This window comes from Eutrema salsugineum, unplaced genomic scaffold (assembly GCF_000478725.1).
Source record: "Eutrema salsugineum unplaced genomic scaffold, Eutsalg1_0 scaffold_3, whole genome shotgun sequence".
Lineage (NCBI taxonomy): Eukaryota > Viridiplantae > Streptophyta > Magnoliopsida > Brassicales > Brassicaceae > Eutrema > Eutrema salsugineum.
In genome coordinates, this window is record NW_006256756.1 from 11,823,412 (window position 1) to 11,840,088 (window position 16,677).

Consider the following 16,677-nt stretch of genomic DNA (forward strand, 5'->3'; position numbering starts at 1 on the left):
CTGCATTGTTTAAGGAAGCATTGAAAATAGTAGAATTAGGTCCCAGGAATGCGTACCTTAGCTCTGCAGGAAGCTGTTTGAGTTCAATCTTAGGAGCTTTTTCTTCACTCCAGTCGCTGAGCTTTTTGGCTTTTGCAGGAACTTCGATCGGTTCTTCTTGAGCTACCAACTGCATCACTTGCTTGCTAGCATCCAGCATCTTGACATATGATGCTGTAATTTCGTCCAGGTGCTCTGCTTAAGACGCAGATGAGACCAGAGCTCTCTCTAGTGGGTCCGCAGGGTGCATCTCATGGAACATCTCCTCTGCAAATTCGGTGAGTGTGTCGACGTAGAAGGTTTGACCATTGATGGTAGGTTCTTCATCAGCTTGTCCAAGTCAAATTTCATGACCAAATCTCCAACATTCAAAGCGATTATGCCTTTCCTCACATTGATGATAGCACCTGCAGCCGCTAGAAAAGGTCTCCCAAAGATAAGAGGGTCCTTGGGTTCCTCTCCATATTCCAAGACGACGAAATTGGTTAGTATCATGCAATCTCCAACCTTGATCGGAACATATTCCAGAACGCATTCAGGTATCCTCGTCGATCGATCATCTAGGACAAGAGAGATCCTAGTTGGCTTGAAATCAGTCATACCGAGGTTGACAGCTACTGAGTACGGCATGAGATTGACACTTGAACCCAGATAACACAGAGATCTCTAGAATCTCTCCGTGAAAATGGAGCAATCCAAGACAAAGCTTCCTGGATCCGAAAGTTTCTCTGGAATCCTGTTCTGAATCACAGCACTGACTTGCTCAGAAATCATCATCACTCCTTGCTCATGACTGAGATAATTGGTCACCATCCTCTTCACATAGCGTTTGATGACAGGAGTGATCTTCAAAGCATCAACCAAAGGTATTTCAATCACAAGCTTTTGCATCAAAGCTTTGCACCTTGCATCATCTAGCTCCTGCTTGGATTTCCTAGGGCCCCTTGGGTAATGAACCTTAGGTTTGCAAACCCTTTCCTCTGCAGATTTCGGACTTGGAGCAATATCGGCTTCGCTCTGCAATTACTGACGCGCGACACTAGTTGTGGTGTCGCTCGACACAGGCTCTGCAACTTCACAAACTTCTTCGGGATCTTCCAAATCCACGACTTCAACATCAGGAGATCCCTGTTTGGGCTCAAGGGTCAACTTTTTACCACTTCTCAACGTGATAGCACTGCAGTGATGCCTCAGATTAGTGTAAGTCTTACCAGGAAGAAAACCTTCTTGTCGTTTCACAGAACCTGCAGTTTGGGCAACCTGCATATCGAGCTGCTTGACATGGGTGTTCAAAGCTTCGATTTTCCCATTCAGAGAAAGGTAGAGAGCATCGATCTTCCCATTAAAGTCTACGGTGAGCTTCTGCTGTCCTTCCAGAATCTGTTCCAGCATAGACTTCACCTCGTTGTCAGGAGTTTGAGTTTGAGTTGGAGAAGGGCCGTAATTTCTGGAAAAATTGTTGTTGGAGTAGAAATTCTGGTACTGCAGCTTAGGTGTGTAACCAGAAAAGTTCTGATTATTGGTGAAGGCGCTCCTCTGGTTGTTTCCATTGTAGCTTCTGTTGCCTTGCTGATTACCAAACCTCTGACCTTGAAATCCAGCTCCATTGACGAAGTTGACATCTTCTTCTTCAGTTTCATCCTCATGTTTCCAGCCTACTTCTTTCGTTCATAATCGGTATTCTTGGTACTATTGCTAGATGCCAAGTTTTCGATGAGCACAACAGCACCGTCATCTTGTGTTGAAATTCTCATTGCTTTCTGCATCAAGAGCCATCTGATATCTCCAATCAACACCCCTGAAGAAAATACCCAATAGCTGCACATCGCTGAAACCATGATGGGGGCAATCTCGCTGGTACGACTTGAATCTCACCCATGCGGCTTTGAATGCCTCAGTTGGTCCTTGAGAGAATGTTAAGATTTTGAGTCTCAGCTCCTCAGACATGGCATCATCATAGAAGTTATGCAGGAAGGCATTCCTGGTCTCTTCTTAGGTAGTAAGTGATCCTGGCTCCAACTGCTTAATCCAATTAGCTGCTTCTCCAGAAAGAGAATAAGGAAACAGCTTGCAGAAAAGGAAATCATTGGACACTCCATTGTATTTGATGCTGGTGAAGAAGTCCTAAAACCTCTTGATATGATCCATCGGGTGCTCATGAGAGTGACCATGAAAGAGATGCTGACCCACAAGAGTGTAATACACATGTTTCAGCTCAAAATCGTTCCTTTGAAACGCTGAAGCGCGAATCGTGGACTAAATTTGCATAGAACTGCTCAGGCCTATTGTAATCTCCAAGTGTTCTTCCTCGAGCAGCTACATGTGCAGGTTTCCTCGCATTATGATCTGCTGGGACATTCCTCTGATTTGGAACAATCACAGCATTCCCTTCGTTACCACGCAGTGCAGGAGGTGCATTCGCGTTAATAGCATCCACCAGTAAAGGTGCCGGTGGGATGATGATTCCATCTCCATCAAGTCTTTGGCCTCTCTCGCTGCACACATGACCTTATTGGTCTCTCCAGATTCCAGCATCATCACAAACAAGTCCCATTGCGTTCTCCATCTCTGCCGGTTTCTTTGATTTTCTGTTCGTTCGCTGTAACTCAGCTAGCTCTTTTTTGTTCAAGTTTACCAGCTGATCGTCCTTGTTGCTCCTGGTTTTGCGAGTATGCATAAACCTGAAACACAGAAAACAAAAAGTGAAAAACAAAATAAGTAAATTAGGTTATAAAAACGAAAGGTGTCGACCAACACCACAAGTGGTGTCGCTCGACACTAAGAAAAAAAAGTTAGTCGAAACTCAAAATCTAAGGTTCAAGGGCGAAATCAAGTCCCCGGCAATGGCGCCAAAATTTGATCTGCTCAAAGTTTAATCCCTAAGCTACTCTAGAAAAGCACAGATGTGCAGTTGTAGTGTTTCGAGGGGTTGAACCACAGAGACGAGAAATTCACTAAATAAACCTATTAGATCGGTATTTGGCTAAGAAAGACGATGCAAATTGAAATAACAAAGCAGTAGAAAAGGAGTAGAAACGTCTGTTAGACTCGAGTGGATGGAAATTAGGCTTAGGATATTTTTCAAGAAATCAAAGAATGCAGATCAAACGATTAGTCAGGGTTCAGATTTAAGCACGGTTCTTGAACTCAAATCACAAAATTATAATTAACCAACTTCCGTTTTGAGAATTATCTAAGTCAAAATCCTAGAATTCCAAATTCCTTTGCAAACCCTAAAGATTTAAACCAGGTTTAATGCTCAAGTTCGATATGTTCACAAAGTATCTAACCAAATTCCTTTGCGAATAGCTACTTTGCTCACCCTAGGTTCTTTCCAGTTACTCAATTACACTTCCATGTCAATTAAGCAACCTAAGATCTAACTTCTAGGTGATCAGTCCAAAATTAGCTTTAAGAACAACCTATGGTGAAGAACTAAATAGATTATGAATCCTAACTAAATCAATTAATCAGACATCCAGAGAAAACCTTAATGAGAACCCTAAACCTAAAAATCTAACTACTCAGACATGGATATTGAAATAACATACATAATTGAATAGATTGCAAAATAAGATGAAGAGAATAGATAAATGGGTTCGAATTCTTCTCTCTAAAGGAACAGAGTTCAGACTTGTCTCCCAATCTCTCAAAATTGTAAAAAAGCCAAAAGCAAAAGATGAGTTCTTTGAAAACCTAAGGTATTGATCTAAGGAGGCTAAAACCCCTATGTATATCTTAAAAACACGTTTTGGGCTTCTTAGGGAATATTTGGAAACTTCTGGGCCCAACTACTTCTTCAAATAGGAGATAAAATCGCTTTTTCCTTATTTCTTGACAAGTGTCGAGCTCTACTCTTCATGGTATCGAGCAACACCAATGCACATGATTTGTCCTTCGCGAATTTGATCCTGATTTAGCTCCAAAGTACTTTGAAATCACCAATTAAACTCCAAACGTACTTATGACCTGAAAAGACTCCAAAAGACTCGAAAACACTAGAAAGACTCTATAAATAAGACCTATATCATGATCAAAAACCATAAAAACCATGATATATCACGTTGATGAAGGAACTTCTCTTCAAGATCAGCCAGTCTTTACCATTTTTGAAAGGCTTGAGCTTCTTCCTCCGTAGCAGTCTGAGATGGATTTAGCAATGTCCTTGTTTGGGCATCATAAATAGCTGTAAATGATAACTTGGCTCTTTTTGATAGATCTCCCAACTGATTCTTACTCAACTGTCTCAGCTTCTTTAAAAATCTAAACAAGGCAGATGTGGATGGAAATAGGGCTTCCCTATTGTTCCAGTGTGATTCCATCAAAGGTTGAATCCTTGAGAGACTTGTGATGGCATTTGTGAACCTCAAAGGCCATGGTTTGGCAGCTTCCACCTTAATCTTAATTCGACATCTCATATGATAAAAACGGCCTCCCGCTTCGAAAATGCAGTTTTGAGTCCGGGTAAGAGTTGTACCACGAATCATTTATAAGTGTTCAGTCAAGCTTTTTGGATATCAACCCTTTTTCTCTTTTGGTACACCAGGTAAATATTGGTCAAGGAGAGAATAATACCTGACCATACTCTGAAAATTCGGCATTCTGGCATGAACTGTAGGAGACTAATTGTAGCCTGAGTGTTCCTCTCCTTCTAGTATCTCATTAGAGTCACCAAAGATTAGCCAAGGTTTGTTACAGAATAATTAGACATTGATGTATTCATATCTTTGCATGTTTAGGATGTATTTTTAGTCCAAAAATAGAGTCTCATGCATGCATTTTAGATAGATTCATTGTGTTTTATCTTTGTTTTAGAGTTTTAGGAATTTGCATTAGGTCCAAGTGAGTCTTGCATGTTTGGAGTGTCTATTAGATACTTTGGAGGTCACTTGGAGTGGAAAAGGTGAAACTAGGTGAAGAAATGGTGAAAAAATGAGCAAAAATGGTGAAAATATGCATTTGGAGCTTACCGGCCAAACCATGTACCACAGGTCGATTTTTCTCGGCCAAAAACCTTACCGCGGGAAGGAAAACTCGGCCAAAACACATACCGCATGCATGTTTCTCGGCCAAAAATATCCTGTGCCGATACGCCTCAAAGATCGCATAACTGGAAAGTTTTCCCGTCCGATTCAGCTTCCAGGGTCTTCAGCAAAGATCACGAGGATTGAGTCACGGTTCCAGAACAGTTAGAATCAATGTATTTGGAGCAATGAGCTGAGAGATCTGACCAACAGAAGGTGAACCTGTCTCGCATCCATTCTGAACCGATCTGATACACCTCAGAGATCACTCCAAACACTTCTACATAAGCATTTAGCATTTTCCTTTATCTTTTGCATTTCATGTTTGTTTATCCTCTCTCTCATACTTTTATAACACAAAGGACTGTGTTATTTAAGTGTGGGGGATGGGTTTTATGTATGCTAATCATGTTTTATATGCTCTTATTTTCTCTTTTGCATTTTGAGTGTCATTTGATCATGCATAGCATCTAACTGCATAGAAAAAGCAAAAAAAAAATTATATGTTCATTTAGCTGCATTTACATGTTAAGATTGAGTCCAGAGTTTCATAATCATATAGGTTTGCATCATTTGCATGGGAGTAATGATAGATTTCTTTGAGAGAGCATCATTTTAAGAGTTTAGTTCATGGCCCTAGTTATTAATTCTTTGATACTTGCAAGGGATGAAATGTGTGACATTGTTTAGACCTTGATTGAAGCAAGCTTTAAATTGAATTCAGCATTACCAAGTGGAAATCTTAACCTGACTTTGAATTATTGACGCGATTGTAAACGGGGTTGTTGTTTTCGTTTTTACTAAGCTTCAGGTTTTAAATTTATAACCCCTAAATGTCTGCAAGTGCACAGATGTGCGCTGTAGTACTTAGAGTATCGATCCACAAAGACTTAGTTGTTTCAGTACGAATTCACTGCAACACTTAAATCAGATTAGAACTAAAAAGGTTTTGGTTTTGGTTTTGGGTTTTTGGTTGTCACTAAATCTAAACTAGAAAGCTAAACAAGTAAAAGCAAATAAAAACGAAAGCAAGTGCAAGCAAGTAAAAATCGGTTATGAATGAAAGCAAGTAACAAGCGAATAAAAGCAGAATGGAAATCTAAGGTTGTAAGCAATGAAAGAAAAACGTTGGGCATCAAGGGGTTTCGCAGGGGTTCATGGACTAAGCTATGTCGATTTTAAACAAGTGATAAAGGTAATCAACTACATATGTTCTAGAACTCGAGGCACAGAAGTATGAATAGCCTACTTTCGTAGCACTAAACAACTATCTCTCGCAACCCTGATCAGTAGGTTTCCACTCTGATCCTGGAAGGGAGAAGATGCAATAGCAGAACAAGACTCATCAACATTCACAACTCAACTATAGGTAGGTTTCCACTCCTAAAGAATCATTGCTCGTTTCACCCTAGTTCAGACAATCAATGAAAGCTTTCGCAACATATCATTTCAGATCGGCTTCTAAGTGGCCATCAGAGAATCACGCAGTAAGATTAAAGGAAAACGAAGAATATCTAGAAGATTATAAATCCTAAATCTATCGATTCATAAGCAAAGACACATGAAATTCCCTTTGAACAATCCCTTTAAACCCAACTGGGTAACTACTCAAACATATTGTAACAAAGCATCATAGAGTATTGAAAGTACAAGAAATTAAACAAAAGAAGGAAGAAAAACGAAGAACAGAGTTGCAGGTGGAGGCGCGATGATGCTCTCCAGCGGCGGCTCCTTCTTCAGGATCGATGGCGGCGGCCTCCTCTCTAGGGTTCCACGAAATCTCTCTCTCTCTTTCTATCTTATGTCGTCTCCCCTCCTTTAGGAATGACCTAAAGGGGGTATTTATAGCTTCTAGGGTGGTTCTGGACACTTAGGGCTTCAAAAATAACGAGAGGAATCGATCTGGTCTTTAATTAAGTCGTCGGGAAAGTGAACGACCAAGTTCAGCGGTCGCGGTGGCTCTACCCGCGGGAAAATGGGTGTTGGCCGCGGTCCCGGCTCATGCTCTCTTCTGGAACTGCATTTTCTGTCATTCTTGCATCGGGAGTATCTGAAGATCTAACCGTTGGATTGTCTCCAAACCAAGTGCATTAGAAATCTGGTTCGATCCTCTATGTTGTCTCAAATTTTGGGGGTGATCAGACGGTGAGAAGGTCTTCATCGCTTGTCATACTTCTGACGGTCTGCATTTATCCAAAATTGCTCATTTGTTCCAAATTGCATATCTTTTGCCCAAGTTTCCTGTAAAGTCTTTTGAAACTCTAAAACATTGAAAACACTTTAAAAACATTGAAAAAACTTTAAAAACATTGAAAACAGAGTTAAAACACCTGCATAAGATACAATTATGATCCATAAAAGTGGTCAAAATACGGTGTTATCAACTCCCCCAGACTTACCTTTTTGTTTGTCCTCAAACAAACTTAAGTCAGGAAAGAAATTTATTTGGATCTAGTCTAGAAAACTCTCAGTGACCGTCCTTCTAAACCATAACTAATCGTGAAACATCTATTTGGATCTAGTCTAGAAAACTCTCACCAAAATACAAGCAAACTAGTCCGTTAATCCGTCATGCGAAAATCTACACACTTAGATCTAACTTCCAATCAACTAGCTCTCTACATTCATTAAGTGTAATGGTGAATTCTCATCAAAGACATTATTCAGGGTAGACGGCGTTTGGCATTAAGGCTATTTAAGTGGTGGAGCTTAGGTGTTTAGGGTTACCTGAAGATCTGGAGGATGCAAGATATTTTGCAAAACCGCAAGAGAGAGAAGGACCTGTTGATGACCGCAGACTTTTAGTCACTTCTCCTTTGCCAATTGTTGTTGCATAATCTTCCTCGTTTGTTGTAAACAGTTGTTGCCCCAGACTTAGATCTTTTCCGAGAATCATAAAGATGATCTCCAAATCTCCATATAATCGGATCAAGTTTGCCTCAAGGATAAAATTCGATCCTCCTAGACTCTCTAAGGTTTTACATTTCCTCCTTTTTTTTTTTTTTTGAAAAGGTAAATAACCTTTTATAGAGAGAGAGTCTAATAGACGAAAAATGTACCAAGATTTTGAAGTTTTGCCAAGGCAAACTGAATTTTCTCCTTTTTTGAATCATTCCAATGAAATCGCAGGCCTTCGTCTTTAGTGACTGAAAACCGCGTTGATCCTCTTTCTCTCCGACGTTTTTGCACATATCTGCATATTGGACAATGAAAAACAGGAATGCATGTGGTTTGAAAGAGGTTAGGTTCGGTGGGTAACTAGCTAAAGATGAACTAGCCATTCAGGATCAACAAAGAGTGGTAAAAGGATAAAGGAATCCTGAATGTATGATTCGTTTCCCTGATCTAATGGTTTAATGAGAAAATTAAGTCAAAATTAAGTCCAGATGAAATGAGCTAGTATATCCTGTCAGAAAGAATCTTCATGAATAGAAGTCCTCTGTTGGGATTTCGTAATGCAAGTACTTAGCTACCGCCTAGTCTAGGCCTAAATCACAAAAAGAGTAAAAAACGAGGAAATAGCGTAGAAGCACACTGGTCTAAGTCATCATAGTAATGTTTAATGTGTTCCTGGTTTGAAAACTTTTTTGAGAAACATTTTGAAAACGATTTTTGAAAATTTTTTTATGAAAAACTTTATGAAAAATTTATGTGTCCAGAACAAACTCAAAACAAATCAAATTTCATTAGTAACGGATGAACATCCTCCCCCAGACTTATTTCACACTGTCCTCAGTGTGATAAATCTTGGAAAGAATGGTAAAGAAAATAGAAAAGTTGAAATTTTAAGTGAACTTATCGCGTTGGAGAGTGCTGCTCATCTTTTGTGTTTGTTATTCCTTATTGAAAACCTGAAATTTAATGAAACAGAAACGAAGCAATGGAAATAGAAAATAAAGGTCAAAGGGAAATAAATAAAATACCAAGTGGGTTGCCTCCCACTAAGCGCTTGTTTCAAGTCATTAGCTTGACATTGTTGCTCGATTAGACTTAACCGGGGTCGTGACACTCCTTGATCTCATCATTGGCCGATGATGGATCAATCAAAAACATCACTTCTCTTTCGTCTTCTGTTTCTTCAGCCAGATATGGCTTTACACGCTGTCCATTTACTGTAAATGAATTTCTGGTTCTGTCCCACAAGACAATGGCTCCATATGGCTTGACTTCCTTTATCGTGAAGGGTCCTGACCATCTTGAACGTAATTTTCCTGGAAAAAGCTTAAGACGAGTATTGAAAAGAAGTACCTTATCGTTAGGAGCAAAAGTTCTATGAATAATCTTCTTATCATGATATGCTTTAGTCTTTTCCTTGTAGATCTTCGAGTTTTCGTAAGCATTGTGTCGAATTTCTTCTAACTCGTGAAGTTGAAGTAGCCTTCTTTCTCCAGCTGTTTTCAGGTTCATGTTCATCTCCTTGATAGCCCATTGCGCCTTATACTCGAGTTCTACTGGAAGGTGACATGCTTTTCCATAAACTAGGTTGAATGGTGTTGTTCCTAATGGTGTCTTGAATACTGTTCGATATGCCCATAATGCGTTGTCAAGCTTGGTAGACCAATCCTTGCGATGAACTGCAGTAGTTTTCTGCAAAATCGACTTGATTTCTCTGTTTGAGATCTCTACTTGACCGCTGGTTTGGGGATGGTTTGGAGAAGCAACTTTATGTGTAACTCCATTCTTTCTAAGAAGATTTTCGAAAACTCTGTTGATGAAATGTGATCCTCCGTCGCTTATCACAATTCTAGGAACTCCAAAATGCGGGAATATAACAGATTTAACCTGCTTCATGACAACTTTCGCATCATTGGTGGGACTAGCGACTGCTTCAACCCACTTAGAGATGTAGTCTACTGCTACAAAGATGTATTGGTTTCCAAAAGAAGTAGGAAAGGGTCCCATAAAATCTATTCCCCAGACATCGAAAATTTCGACTTCGAGAATAAAATTTTGAGGCATCTCATTCCTTTTGCTTATGTTGCCCATCCTTTGGCATTTATCGCATCGCGATATATAAGCTTGAGTGTCTTTGAACAAAGTAGGCCACCAAAAACCAGCTTGTAAGATCTTTGAAGCTGTTTTGAAAGTTGTGAAGTGTCCTGCGTAAGATGAGCTATGGCATCCGAATAAAATTCCTTCCATCTCTTCTTCAGCCACGCATCTTCGGAATAACCCATCAGCACATCTCTTATAGAGATAGGGTTCATTCCAAAAATAAAGTCTTATGTCTTTCAGGAACTTTTTCTTCCTATAACCAAAGAATTGTGGTGGTTCTACATCAGCTGCTAGGTAATTCACTATGTGCCTAAACAATGGGGTGTTGAAAGCATCTGCTTGTCGCATGAGTGGACGTGGTGGTGTGGTATTGGCATTGGTGGGGGTAGTATCTATTGCATAGATGTTTTCTTCAGGCAAACTGTCATTTAAAGGCAATCTTTCTTCAATTCGAATTCGTGAAAGATGGTCTGCAACTCCATTATCTGCGCCTTTCCGATCTCGAATCTCGATATCGAATTCTTGCAGTAGGAGGATTCATCTTATCAACCTCGGTTTAGCGTCTTTCTTAGACATTAAATACTTGATTGCAGCATGATAAGTATGAACTATGACCTTAGATCCTACGAGATAAGAACGGAATTTATCAAATGCAAATACGACAGCTAGAAGTTCTTTTTCTGTTGTAGCATAATTGCATTGAGCTTCGTCTAGAGTTCTGCTAGCGTAGTAGATTACGTGCAGTTTCTTATCTTTTCGTTGGCCAAGCACTGCTCCGACTGCACAGTCACTTGCATCGCACATGATTTCAAATGGAAGTTCCCAATCAGGTGCTTGCACGACAGGAGCGGAGACAAAAGCTTCTTTGATCTTATGAAACGCGGCTAAGCACTCATCATCGAACTCAAAGTTTGTTTCCTTGCAAAGCAAACGCGTAAGAGGTCTAGCTATTTGAGAAAAATCTTTTATGAAGCGCCTATAGAATCCTGCGTGTCCTAAGAAACTACGAATATTCCTTTCACGTTTGTGGGTGGTTGAAGGCTGGTCATGACTTCAATTTGAGCTTTGTCAACTTCAATACCTTTTCCCGAAATTCTGTGCCCAAGCACGATTCCGTCTCATACCATGAAGTGACATTTTTCCTAATTTAATACTAAATGCTTATCTTCACATCTTTGCAGCACTTTACCAAGATTGCCTAAGCATTTTTCAAAAGAAGATCCATAGACAGAGAAATCGTCCATGAATACTTCCATGAAATCCTCAATAAAATCTGTGAAGATCGACATCATGCATCGCTGGAAGGTAGCAGGTGCATTACACAATCTAAAAGGCATACGTCGGTAAGCGAACGTGCCATATGGACAAGTAAATGTCGTTTTTTCTTGATCCTCCGGACGAATAGGAATTTGGAAAATCCGGAGTATCCATCAAGGAAGCAATAATAGGGTGATTAGCTAGCCTTTCTAGCATTTGATCTATGAAGGGAAGTGGAAAATGATCTTTCCTAGTTGCTGCGTTCAGTTTCCGGTAATCGATGCACATACGATGTCCAGTTACTGTTCTTGTAGCGATCATTTCATCTTTATCATTTTTAATGACAGTGACTACTCCTTTTTTGGGAACAACATGAACTGGGCTAACCCAAGTGCTATCTGAGATAGGAAAGATTATTTCAGCTTCTAAAAGCTTCATAATCTCCTTCTTGACAACATCCATGAGATTAGGGTTCAGTCTCCTTTGACTTTCGATTGAGTTTTTAGCATTATCCTCTAGATTTATCTTGTGCATACAAAGATCTGGAGAGATTCCAGGTATGTCATCAAGTGAATATCCTAAGGCTTTTCTATGCTTTCTTAGCTCAGTCAACAGCATTGTGGTTTCTTCTACCGTCAAACCTGAGTTTATTTTGACAGGATAAGTAGAATTTGGTCCAAGGAAAGCGTACTTAAGTCCGACGGGATGAGGTTTAAGCTCAACTTTAGGGGATTTAAGCTCGCTCCAAGGATCATTAATTGCTGCGGCAGTGTCTTTAGGAGGTGTAGGAATGTTTGTTTGGTCCTTAAGATCTAGATAGTGTAGAGGTTTCCTATATGTTTCGGACCACGCTCGTATTCACTCGAAATTCCTTCAAGGAAATTGCGTTCATCTTTTGCGGGTAAAAGCGTGACACTTAAAGGGTCGTCTAGAAGCAGATCTTCATAGACTTCCTCAATAATTCCGTCTAACTCATCAACCCAAAAAATTTTGCCATCCAAAGTTGGTTTATCGAAACTTTTGTTCATGTCAAACTGCATAACTAGGCCAGCTAGATGAAGGTCGATTTTTCCTTCAGGAACATTGATTATGGCTCCGGCTGTAGATAGGAATGGTCGTCCAAGAATAAGGGGATCCTTAGGTTCTCTTTCTAGTTCTAGAACTACGAAATCGGTGGGTATGGAACATTTTTCGATTTCGACAGGAACATCTATTAAGATACCTACAGGTTTTCTAACGGAACGATCAGCTAATACTAAAGAAATTTTAGTGGGCTTGAAAGTGTGGTGTCCTAAACGTTTTGCTACTGAAAGAGGCATCATGTTTATGCTAGATCCTAAATCACAGAGAGCACGCTCAAAAGCGACATCATTGATGGTGCATGAAAGTACAAAGCTTCCAGGATCGTTTTTCTTTTCAGGGATTCGGCTTTGCAGGATAGAACTACATTCATGGGTTATCATCATAACGCCTTCTTCAAGAGTTAAAGAATTTGTTAGAATACCCTTCATGTATTTTCTTAAAGCGGGAATCATAGCACAAGCTTCTACGAAAGATAATTTCACATTTAATTGATCGATCAACTCTTTCAGCTTAGCTTTTTCTTTCTCTTTCTTAGGAGCTCTTAAGGCTCTAGGATATGGAGGTTTAGATTTATAGACACGAGTTGGTGGAGGTGGAATCGGGTCTTCTCCGAGGATTTCCCGGGATGAATCTTCTCTTACTTCTTCTCCATCCTTTTCTCCTACCACTTCTTTTTCAACATCTTCATTCGTGATTCTTTCTTTTTCTTTCTCCTTTTCCTTACCCTTTTCCTCATCTTCGGGATCTTTAGGAAATTCAGGCTCTTTGTAAGCTAATCCACTCCTAAGTGTGATAGCTTTCACATGATCAGAGGGATCTGCTTCACTTGAGCTTTCGAAAGAATTTTCACTTGGCTCCTCTTCAGATTTATCTAAGTTTTTAGAATTAGTTTTGATCAACAGACTAAGGAGGGTGGAAAATTTTTCATCGAAATCCTTCTGCATCTCTTTTAGTTCAGATCTAAGATCACTAATCTCTTGAGACCTAGATTTTTCAAGCTCTAGATTCTTTTTGTTTAGGTTTTCAGCTTCAGAAGAGGGAAAACTAGGATATGAAACAGGATTAGACTGAATACCCAAGATTGGTTCGGAAGGTGGTGTCCAGGCAAGTTCGGAAGACGGTTTCCCGCGGTCAGAAGGCTCGCAACTGTGGTGAAACATGTCTTGGCAGCGGTCAGAACCAGCACGACCGCGGTGAAAGCTTGCTTGGCCGCGGTCTGGATGAATGGACCCGCGGTGATCAGAAACGAATGGAAAATCTTGAATTTGATAGACTTCTGCAGTGTTCACCATCCCTTGATCATAAGAATCCATTGGGTTGTCCCAACCATCAAAGTTACACGTATTGTGTACCTTATTTGGTTGTTGCAATCCAAGATGACTCATTATGTGACGGAGACACTTTATAACTTCCGAGATCTCTTCTTTCTTCTCAGGAAGTGCAGAATTACCAAAGGTTACTTGATTTCGGATGCTGTTTCCTAAATTTTTAATGAAAACGTGAGCATCTTCTACAGATCTAGTTGTGAAATCTCCATTACTTGCTATGTCGAAAGAGTGTCGTAACTCTGGAGTTATACCGCGATAGAAGATACCCAGCAGGTATTCCTCAGTATATCCATGGTGTGGACAATCTCTTTGGTATTCCCTAAATCTTTCCCAAGTATCTAAAAGATCTTCATCTTCTTTTGTTTATAAGTTCTTATCTTCTTTCTTAAGAGATTTGAACGATTTCTAGTGTAAAAACGATTTAGGAAAGCAGTTCTACACGCTGCCCACGTTTTTAGTGAAGCAGGTGGCAAAGATTTTAGCCAAAAAGCTTTAAGTGTGGGGGATGGGTTTTATGTATGCTAATCATGTTTTATATGCTCTTATTTACTCTTTTGCATTTTGAGTGTCATTTGATCATGCATAGCATCTAAGTGCATAGAAAAAGCAAAAAAAAATTGAAAATTTTGAAAATTTTCACACAAAATATGTTCATTTAGCTGCATTTACATGTTAAGATTGAGTCCAGAGTTTCATAATCATATAGGTTTGCATCATTTTCATGGGAGTAATGATAGATTTCTTTGAGAGAGCATCATTTTAAGAGTTTAGTTCATGGCCCTAGGTATTAATTCTTTGATGCTTGCAAGTGATGAAATGTGTGACATTGTTTAGACCTTGATTGAAGCAAGCTTTAAATTGAATTCAGCATTAGCAAGTGGAACTCTTAACCTGACTTTGAATTATTGATGCGATTGTAAACGGGGTTGTTTTTTTCGTTTTTACTAAGCTTCAGGTTTTAAATTTATAACCCCTAAATGTCTGCAAGTGCACAGATGTGCGCTGTAGTACTTAGGGTATCGATCCACAGAGACTTAGTTGTTTCAGTACGAATTCACTGCAACACTTAAATCAGATTAGAACTGAAAAGGTTTTGGTTTTGGTTTTGGGTTTTTGGTTGTCACTAAATCTAAACTAGAAAGCTAAACAAGTAAAAGCAAATAAAAACGAAAGCAAGTGCAAGCAAGTAAAAATCGGTTATGAATGAAAGCAAGTAACAAGCGAATAAAAGCAGAATGGAAATCTAAGGTTGTAAGCAATGAAAGAAAAACGTTGGGCATCAAGGGGTTTCGCAGGGGTTCATGGACTAAGCTATGTCGATTTTAAACAAGTGATAAAGGTAATCAACTACATATGTTCTAGAACTCGAGGCACAGAAGTATGAATAGCCTACTTTCGTAGCACTAAACAACTATCTCTCGCAACCCTGATCAGTAGGTTTCCACTCTGATCCTGGAAGGGAGAAGATGCAATAGCAGAACAAGACTCATCAACATTCACAACTCAACTATAGGTAGGTTTCCACTCCTAAAGAATCATTGCTCGTTTCACCCTAGTTCATACAATCAATGAAAGCTTTCGCAACATATCATTTCAGATCGGCTTCTAAGTGGCCATCAGAGAATCACGCAGTAAGATTAAAGGAAAACGAAGAATATCTAGAAGATTATAAATCCTAAATCTATCGATTCATAAGCAAAGACACATGAAATTCCCTTTGAACAATCCCTTTAAACCCAACTGGGTAACTACTCAAACATATTGTATCAAAGCATCATAGAGTATTGAAAGTGCAGCAAATTAAACAAAAGAAGGAAGAAAAACGAAGAACAGAGTTGCAGGTGGAGGCGCGATGATGCTCTCCAGCGGCAGCTCCTTCTTCAGGATCGACGGTGGCGGCCTCCTCTCTAGGGTTCCACGAAATCTCTATCTCTTTCTATCTTATGTCGTCTCCCCTCCTTTAGGAATGACCTAAAGGGGGTATTTATAGCTTCTGGGGTGGTTCTGGACACTTAGGGCTTCAAAAATAACGAGAGGAATCGATCTGGGCTTTAATTAAGTCGTCGGGAAAGTGAACGACCATGTTCTGCGGTCGCGGTGGCTATACCCGCGGGAAAATGGGTGTTGGCCGCGGTCCCGGCTCATGCTCTCTTCTGGAACTGCATTTTCTGTCATTCTTGCATCGGGAGTATCTGAAGATCTAACCGTTGGATTTTCTCCAAACCAAGTGCATTAGAAAGCTGGTTGGATCCTATATGTTGTCTCAAAGTTTGGGGGTGATCAGACGGTGAGAAGGTCATCATCGCTTGTCATACTTCTGACGGTCTGCATTTATCCAAAATTGCTCATTTGTTCCAAATTGCATATCTTTTGCCCAAGTTTCCTGTAAAGTCTTTTGAAACTCTAAAACATTGAAAACACTTTAAAACATTGAAAACAGTGTTAAAACACCTGCATAAGATACAATTATGATCCATAAAAGTGGTCAAAATACGGTGTTATCAATTATCATGTGATGCTTGTTTAGATGAACTTGTTGGTACATATACATATTTGGGTTATCTTTTTCCTTTTTACCACTATTTTTAACCCAAATAGCTGATCTCCATCATTGAAACAATTTTCTCTGCCCTTAACTAAGCCATCGTTGAATCCTAAACACTCTAGTGAGCGATGTGAAGCCTTGTTCTGAATAAACTTGACAGAAAATGTTGGGTTTAGAGCGACAAGAGTAGGCTTTCATGTAGATCTAGCTCTGCATCATGAGACTAGAGTAGGGTAGGAAGGGATCTTGGGAATCATTGAGTGGAAAAGAGAGAGATTGAGATGAGAGCCAAGGGATGCAAAAGAAAAGAAACCGGTTTGGGGTCTGCTGTTCAAAGAAACAAAGATCTGGTGTTTAAAAAAAAAGGTCTAACCTCTAAGTGAAAAGAAAGAAAGAAAAGAAGCCA

The 16,677-nt window shown here is 39.7% G+C and overlaps 1 protein-coding gene and 1 non-coding gene across 2 annotated transcripts; one reads left to right on the forward strand and one right to left on the reverse strand.

Moving 5' to 3' along the window:
• Positions 1-267: 267 nt before the first annotated feature.
• Positions 268-669, reverse strand: LOC112085421. The gene has a single exon (XM_024154631.1). The coding sequence runs from the start codon at positions 667-669 to the stop codon at positions 268-270; it is 402 nt and encodes a 133-aa protein (XP_024010399.1).
• Positions 670-14,012: 13,343 nt separating this feature from the next.
• Positions 14,013-14,119, forward strand: LOC112085888. The gene has a single exon (XR_002899170.1). It is a non-coding gene; the product is annotated as a small nucleolar RNA R71 (small nucleolar RNA).
• Positions 14,120-16,677: the final 2,558 nt, after the last annotated feature.

Coding starts and splice junctions, on each gene's coding strand:
- LOC112085421 (XM_024154631.1), bottom strand. CDS start 669: ATGCCGTACTCAGTAGCTGTCAACCTCGGTATGACTGATTTCAAGCCA.